At 51.7% G+C, this 20,393-nt stretch overlaps 8 protein-coding genes across 9 annotated transcripts; 3 read left to right on the top strand and 5 right to left on the bottom strand.

Annotated features, from left to right (window-relative positions):
• Nucleotides 1-36: 36 nt before the first annotated feature.
• On the bottom strand, nt 37-3,816 carry H257_04614 (hypothetical protein). Its single transcript, XM_009829205.1, has 9 exons — nt 3,267-3,816; nt 3,118-3,185; nt 2,954-3,071; nt 2,554-2,635; nt 2,317-2,501; nt 1,518-1,785; nt 891-1,033; nt 667-774; nt 37-498 (listed from the first exon to the last, which is right to left on the bottom strand). Exons 1-9 carry the CDS (start codon nt 3,774-3,776, stop codon nt 109-111), a joined length of 1,872 nt encoding a protein of 623 aa, XP_009827507.1. The 5' UTR covers nt 3,777-3,816; the 3' UTR covers nt 37-108.
• A 90-nt stretch (nt 3,817-3,906) lies between these two features.
• H257_04613 (CMGC/MAPK protein kinase) lies at nt 3,907-6,760 on the top strand. The gene is made up of 4 exons (XM_009829204.1): nt 3,907-4,683; nt 4,742-4,923; nt 4,996-5,118; nt 5,521-6,760. Exons 1-4 carry the CDS (start codon nt 3,927-3,929, stop codon nt 6,589-6,591), a joined length of 2,133 nt encoding a protein of 710 aa, XP_009827506.1. The 5' UTR covers nt 3,907-3,926; the 3' UTR covers nt 6,592-6,760.
• A 521-nt stretch (nt 6,761-7,281) lies between these two features.
• H257_04612 (hypothetical protein) lies at nt 7,282-8,176 on the bottom strand. The gene has a single exon (XM_009829203.1). The coding sequence runs from the start codon at nt 8,157-8,159 to the stop codon at nt 7,341-7,343; it is 819 nt and encodes a 272-aa protein (XP_009827505.1). The 5' UTR covers nt 8,160-8,176; the 3' UTR covers nt 7,282-7,340.
• Nucleotides 8,177-8,230: 54 nt separating this feature from the next.
• H257_04611 (hypothetical protein) lies at nt 8,231-9,180 on the bottom strand. Its single transcript, XM_009829202.1, has one exon. It carries the CDS (start codon nt 9,125-9,127, stop codon nt 8,294-8,296), a length of 834 nt encoding a protein of 277 aa, XP_009827504.1. The 5' UTR covers nt 9,128-9,180; the 3' UTR covers nt 8,231-8,293.
• A 1,441-nt stretch (nt 9,181-10,621) lies between these two features.
• H257_04610 lies at nt 10,622-12,272 on the bottom strand. 2 transcript variants are annotated; one of them, XM_009829200.1, is made up of 3 exons: nt 11,371-12,272; nt 10,968-11,312; nt 10,622-10,907 (listed from the first exon to the last, which is right to left on the bottom strand). In XM_009829200.1, the coding sequence occupies exons 1-3, from the start codon at nt 12,226-12,228 to the stop codon at nt 10,710-10,712; spliced, it is 1,401 nt and encodes a 466-aa protein (XP_009827502.1). In that variant the 5' UTR covers nt 12,229-12,272; the 3' UTR covers nt 10,622-10,709. The 2 variants fall into 2 exon arrangements, with proteins under 2 accessions (XP_009827502.1, XP_009827503.1); XM_009829201.1 differs by having other exon boundaries at nt 10,622-11,312.
• A 301-nt stretch (nt 12,273-12,573) lies between these two features.
• Nucleotides 12,574-15,859, top strand: H257_04609 (hypothetical protein). Its single transcript, XM_009829199.1, has 6 exons — nt 12,574-13,707; nt 13,818-13,923; nt 13,982-14,094; nt 14,192-14,624; nt 14,685-15,029; nt 15,079-15,859. Exons 1-6 carry the CDS (start codon nt 12,587-12,589, stop codon nt 15,835-15,837), a joined length of 2,877 nt encoding a protein of 958 aa, XP_009827501.1. The 5' UTR covers nt 12,574-12,586; the 3' UTR covers nt 15,838-15,859.
• Nucleotides 15,860-16,807: 948 nt separating this feature from the next.
• On the top strand, nt 16,808-18,263 carry H257_04608 (hypothetical protein; the record flags this gene model as incomplete). The annotated part of the gene is made up of 7 exons (XM_009829198.1): nt 16,808-16,960; nt 17,027-17,171; nt 17,209-17,277; nt 17,331-17,389; nt 17,431-17,763; nt 17,813-18,025; nt 18,078-18,263. The coding sequence occupies 7 exons, from the start codon at nt 16,808-16,810 to the stop codon at nt 18,261-18,263; spliced, it is 1,158 nt and encodes a 385-aa protein (XP_009827500.1).
• Nucleotides 18,264-18,575: 312 nt separating this feature from the next.
• H257_04607 (hypothetical protein) lies at nt 18,576-20,343 on the bottom strand. Its single transcript, XM_009829197.1, has 8 exons — nt 20,115-20,343; nt 19,974-20,048; nt 19,787-19,917; nt 19,474-19,711; nt 19,327-19,368; nt 19,167-19,271; nt 18,927-19,111; nt 18,576-18,772 (listed from the first exon to the last, which is right to left on the bottom strand). Exons 1-8 carry the CDS (start codon nt 20,322-20,324, stop codon nt 18,697-18,699), a joined length of 1,062 nt encoding a protein of 353 aa, XP_009827499.1. The 5' UTR covers nt 20,325-20,343; the 3' UTR covers nt 18,576-18,696.
• Nucleotides 20,344-20,393: the final 50 nt, after the last annotated feature.

The raw sequence follows: 20,393 nt of genomic DNA, 5'->3' as shown, positions 1-20,393 counted from the left end.
GTTGAACTACAGTACTACCCCTCGACCCCTTCGACTGTTGTTATTCAAGCAATATGCGACAGGATGTCTTGATTCTATTAACTCTTTGGACAGTATATGCACTGCCTCCTACTGGGCGCGTCCAACCTCCATGATCTTGCAGTCAATGGCGAGCTCTGGGCCAAGTGCCACCGACGGCGTCAAGTGCCGATCCGTCTCGACTTCGCCGCCTTGAGCAAAACTCCCGGGCCAGAAGTAGCTCGGCGGCACGTTCGTGTGTACCCACCCGAGGTGCTGCAGCGCGGCAGCCACTAGTTCCGAGCAGAAGTAGTGGCTCGTCTTCTCCTTGTCGTCCACTTTCGACCGGTTCAGAATCCCCACAATGCTGTACTTGTTGCCGTTCACGTCCAACACAAACTGCTGCAGCTTGGTCAACGTCTCGGGCGTCCGGCGCGCCAGCACCCGCCGCGCCACGATCGCATTCGTCACTTCACGACCATACGCCAGCAGTCTCGTTTTCTATTCCCAAAAAACAACGAATAAATACATGAGTAGTAATAGTACTACTAGTAGTAGTAGTAGCCCCAAGGAACAAGACCAGCATGCCGACAATACTTCCCCAAGCTGTTTCACAACACCCTCCAGACACCAAATGTAGAGTGGTGTGATTAGGGACAGAATGCTTACGAGGGGATACACTTGAATGCCTTCGCCCGTGGACTCTAGCATGGACAGTAGCCCCGGCACCGACCCCGGCACGACGATGGCTGCGTGGTCATACCTTGCGCCTGTCAACTATACAGGTGCAAAAATAAATTCCATGAAACACTAGATGACATGCTGGAGAATGAGAGCCGACGACTGGCGCTAGTAGACAGGACACCTCGAGATGTGGACAAGTAATTTTGTACCTTTCTCTGCACTTTGGACGTCCCAAAGCGTGTTTTGAAGAGCAGAACGTCGCCATACTCCAACGCGGTGTGCACAGCTGACACATGCAGCACACTCCTACTGTCACTCGGATGCATCTCGGCATTTCTAGATGTCGACACCACTACGTCACACATCCACAACATGAGCATAGTTGACTAGAACAAGGATAAGCAACATCCTAGACACAAACAGATTATGACTTGCGATCGAATCACCAAGTCCAGTGGAAAACAGGTGCTTTGATATTATTGCGTCGTGCCATCAGTCCCATTCAAGTATATATGTATATATATATCGGCACACATTCGATCAACCAATCAAAACCCAGAACAACAATCAAGTGACCAATCAAAAGCCTGAAACCATCGAAATAGTGTATGCCTTCAATTCATGTGAAACCCGTCATCGTTTTTGAAGACTACATTTACAGAACAAGCAATCCTCAAATCGAGATGGATTGGGCTTCTATCAGTACGTATACACACACGCTAATTGTGGCTGCAAGGACAATAATATATATATACTAGTATACAGTCAGTTCAACCAAGAGCTGTTCAAACCTACAACACGATGACGAATAAACTAGCTACTCTACGATACCATACTTCCAAGGAAAACCATGACCCGGACGTCTTGGGCCAACTGGGGCAGAGCGACCATGTCCTGCAGATATGCTTCCAGGCGCTGCTGACGCTTGGCCACGAACGCGCCCTTTTTGGGCGTGAGGGCGCGGCGGGGCGGCAGCGGCGGCAGGTACATCTTGAACGGGCTCTCCGCCTCTCGGAGGACATCGTCATGGAGGGCGTAAAACTGCTTGTATCGGCGGTCCACAGTCCACGTGAGTCCGTTGCATTCGACTTGGATTTTGTATACCTACCATATATATCAAAACCCCCACCGAGGGCAGCATTGACATGATATCGCACCCAAAACGATAACTATATTGTACATTCATACGAGTCGGGTAATCAATTACTAGTATATGATTATTTATACGACTTTTAGTACTGACAGAGAGTTCCCTTTTCACATGGGAGGTTGCGAGAATAATATTTGCAAACTATAAATATTGGTGTGACCTCTGGAGGCTAGGATATTGGAATGAGAATTATTAACGGAATATCATGTACTTCGAAGTGGTAGTAGGTACAAATTGCACAGTTTACACTCTTTTCTGTCCGAAAGCAGTACAAATTCGACGACGACGTACGATTTCCATATTTATATATGTCAGATGGGGTCGCCAAAAAATATATTTTAATATTTCTGAAATGGTGCGAAAATTGGGGTTTTCTGACACTTTTGTTTTGTGGCAACCAGAGTGGCCCTTTAAAAATACAATATACAGTATATATATACATATATATATATATCCACCGATATGCTTGGAGGACAAGGTCGTACAGTGTATTCCTTTTGGGACAAGTCGCTAACTTTGGTGAGCGTGGACACAATCGACACGACGAGTGGCGGCGGCGGCATGCTCTGAATGAGCCGGACTTCGACGCACACGACCGACGACGTCGCCGTGTCCAAGCGCTGGTCTAGGTAGTGCCGCATCTTTTTATGTTCATTACGTAGCCAAATGTCTACGGTGTCACAGAAACTGTGACAAAAAGGGGACATTTGGAGATGGACAACCTCGAACGGCGTCGGGTATCGCTAGCACAAAGTGGCCGCTGTCTTCTGTCGGCAGCATCGCCACCATGCCGCTGCGGCTTGGCTATTTGTATTTATATAAATATATATTTCGTCGTGTTGGTGGCAATATATATATATATATATATATGTATTTATATAAATATATATTTCGTCGTGTTGGTGGCAATATATATATATATATATATATATGTATTTATATAAATATATATTTCGTCGTGTTGGTGGCAATATATATATATATATTTGTATTTATATAAATATATATTTCGTCGTGTTGGTGGCAATTTATATATATATATATATATATATATATATATATATATATATATATATATTTGTAAACAATAACCAGACTTGGAAAGCAACAACGAGCACGTACGAGATCAGGATAGTCAGTGTCGATTTTGCGCTTGAGTTTATGAAGGATGTCCCGCTTGCACGCGGACACGGGCATTGCATTGAGCGCGGCGGCGTCGTACGGTAGCGCCATGATCATCCTATGTCAAATCACGTGTACTAGTCGAGATGGATATGTGTATGTACCTGCTTCCGTTGGGCAGGTTGATGTAGCCGTGGAGAATGGTAAAGGTTCCTGCGTTCGAACGACTCATCTACATGCACACACACATAACAGCAAGATGAATCCCGTAAGGATACAGTACTCCCGAGGTTGGGAACCATGGGGTCGGTACCGGTTCGCGAAGAGGCGACTTGACGGGGGAATTGGCCGCCGAGACGATCGTACGTTCGTCACTGTCGTCGTCGTCATCATCTTCGTCATCGTCGCTGCCGTAGGACGATGCGCTGTCGTCGAACCGAACAAACGGACTGCTCGTACGCGCAGTGGACGACGACGAAGACGCAACGTTGTGCGCTTGTTGGAACAGCATGCGGCCGTTGGAAGCGAGGCAAATGCGCTTCGCGTCTGTGATACATCGCACCCAGGCATCGCATTCCTGGACGGATGGTGCTTGGAAGACCAAGCGGGTGCCACCGGTCGTCGTAACGGCGAACTCGACGTTGGTGTCGCTGGTCGAGGTCTTGGCAACCGCTTGAATCGACGGCACATCGAACACTTTCGAGTTGTTGTGGTCAACGGCGCGGTCCGAGTACATCTTCATCCAGCATCGCTGCCATGGAGAGCCATCACCGGCGGGGTGCTTGCGCAGCAGTTCTCCGCGCCGCAGCACCAGTGCGGCCATGTTTTTGCCGTTACTCGAAAACCCACAGAATTGCACCTTGCAGTGGGAATTATTTAATCGGTTTCAAATGCCATCACCAAACATAGTGAACCCAAGTGTTGTGGTAGTGGCACCATTAAAATATATACGACCGGTGTCGGCGTCCTAACCATGAACTACGGCGACACCAGTGGCAACCACGTGCCAATGCAGCACCAGTCGCATCAACAGCACCAACAACAGCAACAACAGCAGCACCATCAGCAGCAGCAGCAGCATGTGGGGCATCTGCACCACCAGCAACAAGAGGCGCCGCCTTCGGCACCGCAGCAACCCGGCCCGCCCGCCGCGAACAACGCGTCCGTCCGCAAACTCCTGCGGCAGACGCTCGGCGAGCAGCTGGAGTTCGCTGGGTCCACGCAGCAAGTGCGCGCGTTCGTGTCGTCCGTCGATAACTTCTTCCAGTCCACGGAGAGCTTGGCGTCACTGGGCAAGTCGTTGTATTCGAGTCGGGCGGTCGTGTTTGTCGTGGACAAGTCCATGCGCGTCATCTTGTGGAACGACTGCGCCGTCGAGCTCACGGGACTCTCCCGGGAAGAAGTGGCCGGACGCAACTTCCTCGACCTCCCCGGACTCGTGTCGCTTGGCACCACGGCGGTCCTCGAACGTGCGCTGCAGGCCTGTGTTGATCCGACTAAAGGCAAGGTGCAGGCGCTGGAGCTGCAGCTGTTCCGCAAGGATGGACGGGAGCTTCGCCTCCTCTGCGAATGCTCGGCGCTGCTCGGCAACCCCGCCGGCGCCGGCATGCTGGTCGTGGCGCAGGACCTGCTGGCCTTCCAAGGCACGCTGGCGCAGCGGGAACTCGCCGCTGTCGCAGAGACCCCCGCGCAGCTGCCGTCGTCACAGCCGTCCGCGAGCCATGCCAACGGTCCGTTGCACCTATGTTTTCTGATGTAATTCACCGACTTTGTTGTCTGGAACCGTAGCACCCGCGCCGTTTGCGTCTGTGGATGCCGTCGCCGCGCCACAACAACCGCCTCCACATCCACGACATGCTTCGAAATCCGTCGCCAACTTGTCTGGATGGGATGAAGTCAAGCCGGCATACCAGCTGGAAACGGTGCTCGGTCAAGGCAGCTACGGCCAAGTTGTCCGATGCAAGCACTTGGTAAGTCATTCTAACTGCATTACACTGTGTCTATCATGACCAACCACCCCCTTTGGTCATGTACGTGCTTAGGCATCAGGGGAAATCGTCGCAATCAAGAAGATTCAAAATGTATTTGCAGACCCCATCGATGCCAAGCGTATTCTGCGGGAGCTGTGCATCTTGCGCCAGCTCAACCACCGCAACATCGTCCAGGTACATAGATATATCATCCTTACCCCTACGATGTATGTTTGCATATGCAGCACGATCACAACAATTGATTGCTCATGCTGCCTGCTCGAATATGACCTTTCCTTGTCGTGAATCGGAAGAATTGAAATCCTGTTATTTGGAAATATTCAATGTATTTCACGAATAATAATACCTATTTCAATCGATCAAACGAATTGTTTTTATAATGAAATGATTATATTTTTTGAATCAATCGATCCATAATGAATGGATTTCATGCATAATAATTGTAGATATTACTACTCTATATTTCAATCGATCAACCCAATTGATTCGATGAATAATAATCATAGTAGAAATTACTATATATTCAATCTCGATCAACTGTATATTGCATCATATAATCGCTCGTTTTCACTCTAGATCAAGGAAATTGTGTGCCCGCAAGACATGCTGCGGTTCCAAAATATCTTTGTCGTGTTCGAATACTTGCCGTCCGACTTGGAAAAATTACTCCACTCGCCGCAGTTCCTCACGGCCGAGCACATTCGATGGCTGCTCTTGGACCTGCTTAAAGCGCTCAAATACATGCACTCGGCGTCGATTGTCCACAGGGACCTCAAGCCGGCCAACGTTCTGCTCAACCTGTCGCCCGTGGCCATCAAAATCTGCGACTACGGCCTCGCCCGGACTCTAACCCACTCGCAGCTGAGCCATCCATCCACGAAACGCAAGCGCGGCGCGACCTCTCCAACGGCTGCCACGTCATCGAAAGGCGGGGGCAAAAAGATACAGCGCCAACTCACGGAACACGTGGTCACGCGGTGGTATCGGGCGCCCGAGATCATCTTTCGGGACCACGACTACTCGACTGGCATCGACGTGTGGAGTGTCGGGTGTATCTTTGCCGAGCTCTTGAGCATGCAGAAGAGCAGCGTGCCGTCGCATTTCGCGCGGGAGCCGCTGTTTCCGGGTGTGTCATGCTTTCCGCTGAGTCCGGGCGCCGGCCAGCGCGCGTTGCCCCAGGATAGCCAGGACCAGCTCAACACGATTCTGCGCGTGCTCGGCTCCATGGCGGACGACGACATTGCCGAGATCGCCGATCCGGATGTCCGGTTCTACCTCCGGAACCTCCCGCCCCAGCCGCGCAAGTCGTTTGCCGACATGTACCCCGGCGCTGAGACGGAAGCCATCGACTTGCTGCATCGCATGCTCCAAATGAACCCGCGGAAGCGCATGACGGTGGACGACGCGCTCAGTCATCCGTACTTGGCGAGTATCCGGACCATCGAAGACGTGGATGACGACATCGTGGCGCCGCACCCGATTCAACTCGACTTTGACGACGTCCGTGGCCCCCTCCCGATCCACGAGATTCGGCGGCTCATGACCAGCGAAATCGCCTACTATCACCCGCATGTGCTCCAGCATGTGCAAGCGGCCATCCCGCCGCGGCCCCCGCAGCACCGAAAACTCAACCAATCCACGTCGTAGCCCCTCTTTGGATAACGAATCTATTGGTAGAAGAAGCAAGCCATGACGAGGCTCATATGTATATATATGTATATATATACTGCCACAAAGGTTGGTCGGTCTTGGTCGTTGGAGTACAATAGCACTTGGGGGGCCAGTAATATATATATATATATATCCAATGTCATTTGTGTGTGAACTACAATGCAACGGCTTGGGCAAATCTGTCGCCACTACAAGGGCAGGGCAGCCAGCCATACACGTTGCTGTATTTATTTACTCAATGATAGTATGTGATCGTTGAAGGGTGGTGGTCAAAGCAGTCGTTGCTGGCTATGTAGGCAGTTCGTAGTAGTGTGGTATATTCGAATATTCGATACGAATTTCTAGACCCCGTCGAATCGAATAATCTCGCCGCTGAATCAAATCACGAATCGACGCTATTGGCTAATCCATTTTTGAGTGGATTTGATTGGCTCTTGCAGAAACGACAAGTATATTCAACCAATCACCGAACTCCAGCGTGATTCAATATTGATTCGACAAATCAGGCGAATTTTATAGCGAATTTTCAATACTTACAGCTTACATGAAGTTTATAGCGAATTTTCAATACTTCGCTTACGAACTTTCGAGCCACGGTGTACATACCGTATACTACAGGACATCGTGTCCAGGTAGGTTAAATTGTAACGATCTGCCATCTTGAAAGGCATTCTCGTTAGGATGGATGTATGTATGCATTGTTTGTTTCAAGTATTTCAATCTTTTCACGCAATCCAACTCAAGTGGACGGCCATGGTCGTCACTGACGCACTAAGACAGACGTGGGCGAGCGCATTGTGGTTGAAATGGCGCCGGGAGGGGCTGACTTTGGCCGCTTGGACGAGGCCGCCGACGAGGACGAACATCAGGACGAGGAGCTCAAACAGCCAGCCGCGGTCAAAGGCGGCGACGGCGGCAATGGACCCAAAGCACAGCGGAGGGAGAAACCCAGCCAGCATCACGGACGTGTGCATGGTGGCGAATGCGATTGCTGCCACGACCACGTATGCAGTGCCGGCGACGGTGATAATCCACTGGGACCAGTGTGGGTTCAGGTGTCGAGAGGCGGCCGCGGCCACGAGCGCAAAGTTGGCCAGCGTCGTCAACCCCAGAACGCACCGCCACATCCATCGAATGCATCGATCCACGCTGGGCTGCGTCATGTGAAGTCCAAACACACGGCGGCGGAGTTGGCTCGCGTCGGCAGGAAAGCGCGTCTGGGCTTTGTACGCCACATGATGGAGCACGCCGCCGAGAGTGGCGGTCGCTCCCATCGCAACTAGGTACACGGCGTACCAAAACATGTCTTGCCGCGAAAACGACGACATGTACAACATGCAACCGAATGACGCAAAGCATTGGATGCCCAGGACATAGTCGGTGATCCAGCATGCGGGCTGCGAGTCCCACGAGTCTCCTCGCGTGGCCCAATACACCCATGGCGAGTCCTCATTATCATCTAGAGCAATGGGGCTACTGGGAGGGGCAGTGCCCGGAGCATCCTCGTCGCTGCGGCGGCGGCGGTGGTGGTCCACGACTGTCATTTGAACTGTTCACGACACCACAAATGTGAAACTGTCGCCAGTTGACGTAATCCGACGTTAAAGTCACCCAACGGCGTGTACAAGAGCTTAAACACGGTTTTTATGTATAAAACGTGAAAAAACAACAACGAGTTTCATTCCACTTGTTCGGGTGTCCGCATGTAGAAATGCATGATCATGGCCGTGGCGGAAGCGCTGAGAAGGACATGTGCGAGGGCATTGTGGTTAAAGTGCTTGTGGGATGGAGCAGCTTCCGCGGCTTGGACGAGGCCGCCCGCCAAGATGAAGAGCAGAACGAGCAGTTCCAGGAGCCAGCCGTCGCTGAGGCTCGCGACGGCCGAGATGCCTCCAAAAAACATCGGCGGGAGAAACCCCAGGAGCATGATGGACGTCTGCATCTTTACAAACGCGGCGGCACCGACAAACGAGTACCCGACGCCAGCAATCCAAATCGTGAGTTCTGACAGATGGAGGCTGAGGTAGCGGGAAGCCGGGGCGGCCACAAGCGCGAAGTTCGTTAGCGTCGTAAAGCCTAGACAAAAGCGCCACACCCACGCAAGGCATGTATCCACGGTGGACTGCTGAAGGTACACTCCAAACACACGTTTGGACGTCTTGGCCGGATCGAGGTTAAACTTCTTCATAGCCTTGAAGGCCATGTGGTGGAGGAAACCGCCGAGACTCGCGGTCGTGCCCATCGCGACAAAGTAGACCATGTACCACATCGAATCGGTTCGATTGGAGGACGAGTACACGACAGCAGCCGTCGAAATGAAGCACTGGACGGCAAGGACGTAATCCGTAATCCAGCACGCCGGTTGGCAGTCCCATGTTTCACCACCCATGTTGAGGTATGCCCAATCAAGGGCGTTGTCCACCTTCTGCTGGTTGGTGGTGGTCGTCGTCCCAGTCGGCTGCGAGGCCTCGGCGGCGGCGGGGCTCTTGTGGCGCTCTCGGACCTCCGCCATCGTTTCTTTGCTACGGGTGATGTCACAATATGATGATGGGATTCAGAGAGATGTGTCTCATGTTTTTTTATGTGGTGTTTGAAAAGACATACAAATACCTTGCTTAGTGTCCAAACAATTTAAAAATAGAACTTTTGCGTGCGAGTTGCCAGCTTTTACATCACCTCAAATAATATTCTGGTACCGTTCCTCAAATTAGGTGTCAAAATACCTAAAATAACGTGATCGACCATTGATCGGCCAAATGACCATCGATCGGCCAAGGTGTTTCGTCCAATTGAAATTAATACGATGTTTCATTGGACAAAATAAATCCTTGTGATAAGTTTTACCTGTATAATATGATGGAGGTAAACAATTTAACGTTGAACACTACTTGCAGCTCTTACTCTGAATACGTATACCTGTTGAAATTTAGTAAACCTTTGAGACATAGTCTTTGAATTTTTGGAGCGAAAAATTGACCCAACTTTTTTCAATACTTAATTCAAGTGTAAATTTTGGCCGATCAATGGTCGCCTTTGTAAAGTGCCGAACTTTGACATTTTTTTGGCCTGCCAAGTATTGTTTAAATTGATACATTTGAATATGCCGCGAAAGAGCTTTCCGTCAGCTTTCCGGAAATGTTGGTTTCAATGAAATGCCATGAAAACCAATTGAGATATTTTAGTTTGAAAATTTTGAAAATTTCGCTGATCAATGGTCGATCGATCACGTGTACCAGGTTTATGGGTTATTATACGTATAGGACGTGTGTATTACTTTGTCATCCAATCAAAACCTCAATCCAATTTCATTGGCCAAAATCAAACCGCTATAAAACCCATACCTGTATGAATGCATGTAAGGTATCATCCTAATATTGGAGTTTAAAATAACTACTATACATGAAATCTGTTCAAATTCAATAAACCGCTATAATAGGGTAAATGTACATGTCATCCAATCAAAACCTCAATACATTTTCATTGGCCAAAATCAAACCGCTATAAAACACATACCTGTATGAATGCATGACAGGTATCCCAATATTGGAGTCTAAAATAACTGCTAGCGTTATACATGAAATTCTATACTTACTGTTATTAATAGTAGTAATAGGGTAAATGTAGCTCAAGGTGTAAAGTGTCAACTTCAAAAATTGATTGTGCAATCACAAATCGATGCTACTTTTTGGGTTGATTTGATTGTGCAATCACAAATCGATGCTACTTTTTGGGTTGATTTGATTGTGCAATCACAAATCGATGCTACTTTTTGGGTTTATGCCTGAATGAGCGAATCGTTCTTTACCTATCCAAAAATCTATAAGTTAACGTTAAAAAATCTATGTTCACTGAACAAAACGAAAACATTCGAAACTGAACTGTCAAGCAAAACTCGAAGACCCTGGGTACAGCAGTACAGTAAGTTTACATCTGATTCCACAGTACTGTACTATCGGTAATACCAGTACCGGTACTGTACAGCAGAAACGGCGGTCATTGCTGGGGCGATAGATTCGAAGCAAGATTCTCATCCAATCTTGAGAACAAAATCCTATTAACGGGTTGCACGTACTAGTACTGGGCTATGGCCTACACTAGACGCGGAACCCAGACGCTGGTAACAGGTCGATGCCTTTGGCTTTGAGGGCTTGCTTGAGCGGGAACGTGTTCGCCATGCCCTTCTTCTCGGCGTCGTCCAGCACATGTGCGGCGTATTGCTTGTAGAGTTCTTGGTCCATCGAGTGCCCATTCTTGATCGTTTCCTCGGCCAATATCTGCGCCGCGCGGTCCTCCTAGATATACACCCCGCGGCGTTCACACCCCTCGTAACCATGAATACATGATATCTGTACCATGTCGATGGTGCGCTTCGCATCAGCCTGTTGTCGCTGCAACGCCGCCAAGCGGATATTGTCCAGTCGTTTGTCCTGTTCTTCCTTGACGATTGACTGCTCCACGCGCTGGTTGTAGCCAGCCCACTTGAGCGACTGTTCCTTGGCTATCTCGAGGTCGTCGTGCTTGCGGCGCTCCTTCTCCTGCAGCTGCAAGCTACGGCTGTGGTTAATGGCATCCTTCTGCGACGCCCGCCGCTCCGCGCGGCACTTCAACACATTGTCTTCTTTCTGTCGGACCTCCTTCTTCTGGCTTTCGAGGCGGGCTTCGGACTTGGCCTCAAACCGCAGCAAATTTTCTGTCGCCTACATACATTTCGTCAGGTGGCCAACATTCTGGTTTTCGTGGAATGTTGTTTCGCACCAAGTCGACCATTCGCATCTTTTGGGCGGCTTTCTTCTCGTCCCGCTGCCGCTGCAACTCGTCGCGCTTCAGCGTTCGCTCCTCCTTCTTGCGCGCATCTTCCTGCCGTTTGACCTCCTCGGCCACTTCCTTCTCCGCCTCCTGCTTCCGCAGAAGGTTGAGGCGCTCGTTCGCGAGCCGCATATCCTCGTTGGCCTGCTTCACCCGTCGCTTGCGTGCAAGCTCCGACTCTTCTTCGTCGCGGGCGTCCTGTTCCGCCTTGGCCTTGATGCGCTCACCGTCCCGCATCTCTTCACGCAGCGTGGCAATATGCGAGTTCTTATACTCCTCCAGTTGCTTCTGCTGCATGACAACGAGCTCTTTGTGTTTCCGCTCACGCACCTTGCGTTCGTCGTCGGCCTTCTTGTCTGCGTCGCGCAGTTGTGTCATGAGCACCCCTGTCCAGCCGTCTTCGACCTTCTGATCCATCGCCTTGAACTCATTCTTCTCACCAATCTGGTACTCTCGGTCCTGTAGCACATCCGCTAGCAATTCCTTGCTGCGCAACGTTTTCATACGGTCTGTCTGTTCGTACAGCAGCCTATTCGCGCGCTCGATTTGCTTTGTCCTGTACTCCTTCTGCAGCCGGAGCTCTTCCTCGTCGATCTTGAGACGCTCGGCTTCTTCGCGCTCTTCTTTGTCCTTCTTCCAGTTTTCCTTCTTGCGCCGCATGGCTTCCAGCGTGTTGGGCCATTTCCCTGTCCGTTGAGTCGACAGTTCCTTCAGGTGCTGCCGTTTCGCTTCGTGATTCGACTGAACGGGGTCTGAGATGCTCTGTCGAATGCGATCCAATTCGCTCTCGTTCAAGTTCACCGGCATGTCAAGCGGCGGCGGTTGATGTTCCCTACGATGGTCTCGTCTTGATATAGCCAAAAATAGGTCGAAACGGGCAGTTACGACACCGGATAAAACAACCGGATACTTCGACCAATCAAAACATCCAAATACAAATGTACAACTTCAACTTGAAGTAGTTAGTTGTACACACGACCGCTCAACTCGACTTCAGCACACTGACATGGCATAACCATGCATTGAACAGGACAACTCTACTTGCTCACAAGCCCACTGGGCCAGACAATTCTCTTGCATTGTAGTTTGATTTTGATGACCGGGTAGTGTAACCGACGACATAAGCCGTTACGTGTATCACACCTGCCTCGGCTAATGCAGGACGATGATGCTCTTCGGCGGCAACTTGTCCGGTGTTAAGCCCGTAGGGCAACAAGAAAAGCCTAAAGTCACGAGCCTCGGCAGCTCTGACGCTCCAGCGGCAGTTCCGATGCTGCCACCGCCAATCGAAATCACGCCCCACTCCGACCTCATTAACCGCCTGACGTGCCAAGAACAGCGTCTATTGGACGAGTTGGAACGAACACGATCGAAACTCACCCAGGAATGGCAGCTCAAGGCAGACGACATGCGCGACAAAGGGCTGGCTGTGGACCTCCAACTGCCACTGAACAAACTTGCACGAAAGCAAAGTAGCTCGAAACGAGGGTCGCGTAACCAGGAGGACCAGCTGCAGCAGCCCAAATTCCCCCGACACAAGACGTCGTCGTCCCTTCGACGGCGTCGCAACGAGTCCCAATCCACCGGTAGTTTGCCTACTCAACGGCCGTCGCAGCCGCCGCTGCCCGTGACGGTCCTACGTCAATCGTTCGACATGCTGCCAATTTTGACGACCTCGGGGGAAACCCCGTTTGAAGTCGGGCTCGACCACGGCGTACACGTCCTCCCAGTCTTCCGACTCCCACCAGTGACGACCAAATTGCACTGGACGGGTTCGGGGGAATCGGCTGGGGGGACGGAGGGGCGACGAGCGAGCGCGATGACCGCAATAACAGTGCCCACGGAGCCTTCGCCGACATCGGGTATGACTGCTAGTGACAAAGAAGAGGCTATGCGGGTGCTCGGTCTCAGCAGCGAAGAGATCGACATGATCGAGTTGACCAACAGTGGATTGACCACTACCACGACGACTAAGTCCCCCACATCCCCCGTAGCTTCATCACCACTACCACCGAAAGCGACCATCAAAGTCAAAAGGACCAAAGCATCGATGACTAAAAATCTCAACCCTCAACACACTGACTCGATGCGGCTCGAATTGCACCAGGCGTTGCGAAACGTACAAACGTACACGACTCTGGTCAAGCAAGACATTGCCCACGTCCAGAAGATCTGTCCAGTGCACACCATCCGCGGCAATCGGTTCGTTCAAAAGTGGGGCCTCGACAAGCTTAACGCCGTGTGCACGCAGTTGCTGTACGCGCGCATCTTTGCGGCGTTCGACCGGTGCGTGTATGCCGTGGAAGATTGATTTCGTGGCTTTATCAACGTATATATCGATACATTAAACCCTATGAAACTCACATAACTCAACGCGTTTTGATCGACTGCTTTAGGTGGCGGTTTGTATCGACGTGGATGAAACAGCAAGAAGCGCGGCAAGCACTCATGCATTTCAAAGGCACCAAGAAACTCGATCTGTACTTTCGCAATTGGACAAAGGTATATGTGTCAACAAATATAACATTAGCCATAGGCTTCATTTGGTCTCGGTGTGTAGAGGCGGATGGCGGCAGCGTGGACGCAGTGGATGTCGCTCCTTGTCGCCGAACAAGCCGCGTATCAAGCAGCGCTGGAGCTAGAGGCCACCAACACCCTTCAACGCTCGTGGCGGTATGTACTATCCATATGGCACTAGATCGATATCTTAATCTGCTCATACGAATCGAATGGTTCATATAATATTGACCGCGTGGTTGTTTAATTGAAGTGCCTTCGTGAAGCGGCGCATGTACACATTCATTCGATCGCAACAACGGCAAAAGCACCGCCATGATGCTGCGTGTACGATCCAAGCGCTGTGTCGCGGCCGGTTTGCCAAGCACGCGGCCAAGACCCTTATGCGCGACATCCGCCAAGGTCGAGCTGCGACGGTCATTCAAGCGAGAATACGCGGCGTCCTCACGCGCGAGTCCGTCGTGGAGGCGAAGCGCTTGCAACGACAGGCACATGCCGCACGGTCGCTGCAGGCCATGTATCGAGGACGCCTGGCACGACGGCGAATGGCGCTGCTCAAACAAGCCAACCAGCGACGTAAAGCCGCCACGGTCATCCAGAGGCGGTACCGTGGTAGGCTGCACAATGCCAAGCAGATCCGTCAAATGATTGACCGGGAGCGGCGCCGCCAAGCCGTGAAAATACAGGTACATAGCCCCCCCCCCCGTTGCAATAAATGGGTGAATATGGACGGATGATGATGGTAGGCGCTGGTGCGTGGGGTGCACGGACGAGCCGAGGTGGTGAGGGTCAAGGAGCGTCGTGCCAAACATGTGCAAAAGCAGCATCGGTCGGCCGTCCGCATCCAAGCCGTGTACCGCGGCCATCGAAGCCGCATCGGGACGTCCATCCAGTTGGCGTCGCAGCGAGAGGCCCTCCGGCAACGGACCGAAGCCGCGACGACCATTCAAACGTTGTTCCGAGGTCGGAAAGCCAAACATACGGTGCTGGCCCACAAGGTGGCCCGGATGAACGACATGGTGGCCAACGCCCGGGTGTGGGGGCAATTCTGGAGCGACGACGCGAACGCCTTCTTCTTCTATCACTCGCAGGTACCAAACAACAATGTGATTCTTATGTCCTTAACGTGGTCACTCGTAGACCGGGGAAGCTATTTGGGAGCCCCCCGAGGACGGATACACCAAGGTGGACGGGCAGTTGGTGCTCCGCGATGGGTCGGTGATTCCCGATCCGGCGCTGGCTGTGCGAGTAGACGATGGCACTACAGGGGGGGACAAGCCTTTGGACGGATACGAGGAAACAGACGACGCCAAGTGCGTCGAGTGCGACGAGAACGACGCGACGCGGCGGTGCGCGCAATGCGAAGATGTGTTTTGCGACGCCTGCTACGACAAGACGCATAGCAGCGGCAAGCGCGCACAGCACACTTGGAAGGCCATGGGGCCCATCAAGTGTGTCGAGTGCGAGAAGATGAAGGCCTCGAGGTGGTGCGACCAGTGCTTGGATCCGTACTGCCTCGGGTGCTTTGCGATTATTCATGCCAAGGGCAACAAGGCGCTCCACACGTGGAAAGACATGCCCAAAATGAACGGATCGATCGGCCCGTTAGAAGACGCGCAAACGTACGACGAGTTTGTCGCGTCCAACGAGTACAACTATATCAACGAAGGCATTGCACACCAAGATGACGGCGGCGGCTACGAGGAAGGGTATGCCGATTATGACGCCGAGGCGGCGGAAGGGTATTATGGCCAAGACAACCATGAGACGGGCGATCATGATGATGGGGGTCAAGGAGGGGGGGAAGGGGTGTCCGATTGGGTGGCAGCCGTGGACGACGTATCTGGAGAACTGTACTACTACAACAACGTCACGGGTGAGACGCAGTGGGCGCAATAACATGAAGAAATGTTGTGCAAACCTGTGACATGGACCTTGTTATCAATCACTACGCGGCAGCAGCACCTGTTCCTGCATCATCCTCAATTCCATGGCATCGAGTGATGATGAATCGGGCACTCGTTAGAATGAGCAAAGGTTGCCAATCGTCGCACTGCGGCAACCCATTGAATGGATCTCAACCTCCTTCCAATTACCGACGGCCGGCTACTGTCACCCATCACAGCATTCACATTTCTAAAGAAGCGTCGTGCTTTATTCATGAGGCAAGAAGTAACACGTAAGTACTTCGTTAGAGGCAGAGTTGGTTGGAGCGTAGAAAGGATAGATTAGCATTACATAGTCCACCGTCGGTTCGTCGTGACGACCGACTGCATGAGCCGAACGAGAATGCCTGCCCATAGGCCGAATGCAGTCCGACGGATCGCAATGCATTGGTCACATGTCAATATGGTTTATTATACACCAAGGTTATGGAGTAGGTAACGTTAGGACTGATTACCGGTAGTGTCGATGAAGGGAAACCGTATAATTCCCTGCATCAATGCCGAAGTCAATGTGGCGGCCACGTCATGGAATCCATCATGTGGACGTTTCATATGTCATCATTTAAATACACTATTTCAAAGCAAGCATTATATACTATATATGTAACGTACCCATTCTCGATTAACAATTGATATCTTTGAACCGGATAAAATAGTCATATCCATAGACCACCCGATGAAATAATCAATGCTCACACCGGGCCGCCATCAATGTGAGCAATCTAAGGCGGCAGTCCAACTTTTCACCGACACAGAGTGATGAGAGTCGCTTCTCCGGACATGAGTCAGTCGCCCACGATTACCACTGTGATGTACGATGGTGACTTTCACGACGTGCTCTCGTCAAAGCATGCGAGTCATGACACAACTCAGACACCTCTCCGTAACCCACCCTGAACGTCCACAGAGGAGCTAATGGTGGCATGGAACCCTTGCTCCAACTCTTCTGCTTCGCCAACTCCATGGACGTATTTCTTATGACCGTGGGCGCTCTGTCAGCGTTTGCGACAGGCGCCGCCATCCCGCTCCCCATTCTCTTGATTGGGAACGGCGTGTCGGCACTCAATCCCACTGAGGTTTGTACCTCGCACCATGCTCCATCGACTCTTTCTCATCCACGAACTGTGCTGTCGTTCATGTAGGGTGGACATAGTCTCTTGGCCCAAGTAACGTACATATCGCTGAAACTCGTGTGGATGGGGATCGGCGCCACCGTCACGGGGGGTTCCTTCAAGTCATGTGCTGGTCCATCACGGCGTCGCGGCAGTCCCAACGCATGCGACAAGCGTACGTCCGCGAGGTTTTAACCAATTAAGTCGCTTAGGCTTCGACGTCAACGACTCTGCAACATTCGCCACGACAGTCTCCAACACGTCTACACTCATCCAGGACGGTCTGGGTTGACAGGTGGTGACGCATGCACTTTCTTCACCATGGCCGTGGCAGGAGTCGCTGTGGGGATAGAAGCTAGGCGGGCGATCCTCAGGTTCACGCCCGTGATCGCCGTCGGCATATTCTTCATGATGTCAAATCCATCTCTGTGCAGCGCAGCGTCGTCGCAGAAGAGGCTCTGTCCAACATGCGCACAATCCACATATTCAACGCCGTGGCCGCGACCTCGGACAAGTACAGCATGGCCTTAATCGTGGCCGAAGCTGCTGACATTCGAAAGGGGCTCGTGGCGGTCGCTGCGTCGGCAGCAGTTGCTACGACGGCGGCGCCGGCTTGGTCTGGATCATCACAGGTGCCATGTCGATGGGGCAAGCGGGGCCGTGCATTGAAGCCATTGTCACGCTGCCGCCTGTACACGATCATCGACCGGCCGTCGTTGATCGATCCAATGGCCGCGGACGGACGGCACCATGTTGGGCGCGATCGAGTAGCTGCACGAAAAAGTTTCGATTCCATTATCCGTCGCAGCCTGCAAGTCGTCCAAGTGGGCCAGGGGTACATCCTTCGTATTGCGACGGGGGCGACGGGCGGTCCCAGCGGGCCCAAGTGCAAGCCGCCACCAAGATGGCCACTACGCGTTCGAGGACTGGACACGACTGTGGGTGAACGGGGGGGCGCAGTTGAGTGGTGGGCAGAAGCGGCGCATCACCCTCATCGTCCGCGTCATGATCAAGAACCCCGCGGTGCTGGTTGCTGCTCGACGAGGCCACGAGTGCACTGGAGAGTGGGCGCTTCGTCGAGACCAGTTTAGATGCCCCCTTGACGCTCAAGAACCGCACGACCGTCATCGTGGCCCCATCCATTCAACACACAGACTTCATCGCCGTGTACGCCGGCGGCGGCATCGTCGAGCTCGGCATGCGTGACCAACTCCTGCAGTTGCCGAGGGGTGGCGTTTACCGAACCCTTGTGTCCAAACAAATGTAGGCAACGACGACTAACGTTACAGCAACTCCTACACCATGGTAGTCCTGGAACTCTATATGAAAGAGCCATGGATCGTACATACCGACGTAACTACGGTATGCACTGGTTATCTACACACTCAAAGCCTACAGTGCTAGTATCCTCATGGAATCGCATTGGCGGAGTACGAATCTCTGCTTGTCGACACTTGTGAACGTGTGGTGATACTTGCTACTCGTTGGAATCTCACACTGACCACCCATTCATTCATTCTATGACGTTGCCAAACCATCGGAACTAGGGAGGAACCAGCCGGAGTCTCACAACCATCCATTTCAGTCAATCCATCCGTGTATTATTCATCCATCGTCGTCACTTTATTGAGCGCAAAATGACTCTACATCCCATCTGTCTGATGTGCACAAGATGATTTGTCGGGCGGCGGACGGCAGGCTTACGCGATGGGCGTGGCGTCGATCTGAGACACAAACGGCAACGTGGCATGGATGCGCTTGCGGTATTCAAAGTCCCTATATATATATATATCAACCAAAAATGAGATTATCATCGTTCATGGAAATGAAGAGATTGGTTTAGTAAACAACGACATTGCCCTTGAAAGCGTGGCAACATGATATATATGCAATGTGTGAAAACATGTCCGCTACGTTGAAACAAACGTACGAAGCCAGGGGGTTTCGCTCCAGATACAGCGTCTGCAACGACGTAGTGGACGTCAAGTGCACGAGATCGTCAAACGTTGCCACTTGGTTATCATTGAGCCACAGGTCTTCCAGCGACTGCAGCGACGCCATGTCTGGAATGCGCGGGATGCGGTTCGCTCCAAGGTCCAAGATCAACAGCTTCGACTACGATCCAATACATATATCAGGTACAATACGTGGCAAAACCACAGGATTGTACCAGGTGGCTAATGTTTTGAATGGCTGCGATGCCGTTGTGGCTCAAGTACACTTCCTGCAAGTTCGTGTTGGCGTCCAAGTTCTCAATCGACACGAGCCGATTGCTCTACCACAACATGAGCATATTCCCGCGTCGAAGGTGTGCAGGTAGAGTTCGTTACCTGGACGCTGATGATTTTGAGCTTTGCGAGGGCTTCGAGCCCCTATACCAAGTATGGAGGATTGAATGACATGTCCTTGGGTATATATAACACCATGCATGCTGCCATTGATGTGGGCAATGTACTAGATGAAGCGAACATGCAAACCTGGATCTGCGTGATCTTGTTCTTGCCAAGCCAGAGTTGCTCCAGGTCGTAAAGGTTGTCGAGTCCTTCGATGACACGGATGCGGTTGGCGCCGAGGTCGAGCTTCTTGAGCGTCGACAGCGCCGCGATGCCCGTGATGTGCGTGAGTTTGTTGTTGGCCACGTACAGTTCCTGCAGCTGGGTCAAGTGGCTGAGGTCGGGGATGACGCGGATCTCGTTGAACGACAGGTCCAGCACTGTAAACATCATCATGGCAGTCAAGGAAGTAGAACCATCACGTCAATCGAAACAAGACGCAAGGGAAAAAGGATATCGTAGGTTGACAAGGCGATCCAAGCTCGTCATTTTCTTGATCTGATTGTCATATAGCTCCAAGTGCACGAGGTTCACAAGGTGTTCGATGCCGGTCATCTTGTACAGCAGATTCGATCGTACTCGGAGTTCCTACCAGTTGAAGGGATTCATTCTTGGCGCTCGGATGGAATGGATGGTAACGTTACCTTGAGTTGGACCATGTTGTCGAGGCCGTTCAACACACGCGCCTTTAATCCAGCCGTGCCGACGTGGTAGATATCCTAATGAGAGACATGCAGGACCATAAGATGACGCGTAACTTGTCTCGAGTTGTTGCCGTGATGTACCTCCCAATCCGAGCCAAATTCAATGCAATCGGTCAGCTGCAGTTCCTTCACTTCTTCTTCTTCTCCTTCCGCATGGGTGTGTGCATCGTCACCATCATGACCGCATTCTGCTTTCTTCCTCTCGTCCTTCACAACTACCACACGCTGCTGCTTCGACGGTACCACGGACGAAGGCGACGGCGGCGGAGATGCGGTTCCTTCTTGTTGCATGATATTCGACCAGGATGCGATTCAACAATGACAACGTTAACGTTGTTGTATTGGGTATAAGTCCAATGA

Source organism: Aphanomyces astaci (genome assembly GCF_000520075.1).
Source record: "Aphanomyces astaci strain APO3 unplaced genomic scaffold supercont1.8, whole genome shotgun sequence".
Taxonomy (NCBI): domain Eukaryota; phylum Oomycota; class Saprolegniomycetes; order Saprolegniales; family Verrucalvaceae; genus Aphanomyces; species Aphanomyces astaci.
The sequence above is the reverse complement of the archived record's forward strand: the minus strand, read 5'-3'. Positions and strand labels throughout refer to the sequence as shown.

Bases quoted from the DNA above. Each gene is read 5' to 3' on its own strand.
- H257_04612 (XM_009829203.1), bottom strand. From the start codon at position 8,159: ATGACAGTCGTGGACCACCACCGCCGCCGCCGCAGCGACGAGGATGCT.
- H257_04607 (XM_009829197.1), bottom strand. From the start codon at position 20,324: ATGCAACAAGAAGGAACCGCATCTCCGCCGCCGTCGCCTTCGTCCGTG. The intron at 19,712-19,786 runs ATATCCTTTTTC...GATGATGTTTAC, and splicing joins GATCGCCTTGTCAACCTACG to AGTGCTGGACCTGTCGTTCA. The intron at 19,272-19,326 runs GTAACGAACTCT...ATGTTGTGGTAG, and splicing joins TCAAAATCATCAGCGTCCAG to AGCAATCGGCTCGTGTCGAT.
- H257_04614 (XM_009829205.1), bottom strand. From the start codon at position 3,776: ATGGCCGCACTGGTGCTGCGGCGCGGAGAACTGCTGCGCAAGCACCCC. The intron at 3,072-3,117 runs GTACATACACAT...GATTTGACATAG, and splicing joins AACCTGCCCAACGGAAGCAG to GATGATCATGGCGCTACCGT. The intron at 499-666 runs GTAAGCATTCTG...TTTTGGGAATAG, and splicing joins GCATTCAAGTGTATCCCCTC to AAAACGAGACTGCTGGCGTA.
- H257_04611 (XM_009829202.1), bottom strand. From the start codon at position 9,127: ATGGCGGAGGTCCGAGAGCGCCACAAGAGCCCCGCCGCCGCCGAGGCC.
- H257_04609 (XM_009829199.1), top strand. From the start codon at position 12,587: ATGATGCTCTTCGGCGGCAACTTGTCCGGTGTTAAGCCCGTAGGGCAA. The intron at 13,708-13,817 runs GTGCGTGTATGC...CGACTGCTTTAG, and splicing joins ATCTTTGCGGCGTTCGACCG to GTGGCGGTTTGTATCGACGT. The intron at 14,095-14,191 runs GTATGTACTATC...GTTTAATTGAAG, and splicing joins ACCCTTCAACGCTCGTGGCG to TGCCTTCGTGAAGCGGCGCA.
- H257_04610 (XM_009829200.1), bottom strand. From the start codon at position 12,228: ATGCCGGTGAACTTGAACGAGAGCGAATTGGATCGCATTCGACAGAGC. The intron at 11,313-11,370 runs GTGCGAAACAAC...AAATGTATGTAG, and splicing joins AGATGCGAATGGTCGACTTG to GCGACAGAAAATTTGCTGCG. The intron at 10,908-10,967 runs GTACAGATATCA...GTGTATATCTAG, and splicing joins CGAAGCGCACCATCGACATG to GAGGACCGCGCGGCGCAGAT.
- H257_04613 (XM_009829204.1), top strand. From the start codon at position 3,927: ATGAACTACGGCGACACCAGTGGCAACCACGTGCCAATGCAGCACCAG. The intron at 4,684-4,741 runs GTCCGTTGCACC...CTGGAACCGTAG, and splicing joins GTCCGCGAGCCATGCCAACG to CACCCGCGCCGTTTGCGTCT. The intron at 4,924-4,995 runs GTAAGTCATTCT...GTACGTGCTTAG, and splicing joins TTGTCCGATGCAAGCACTTG to GCATCAGGGGAAATCGTCGC.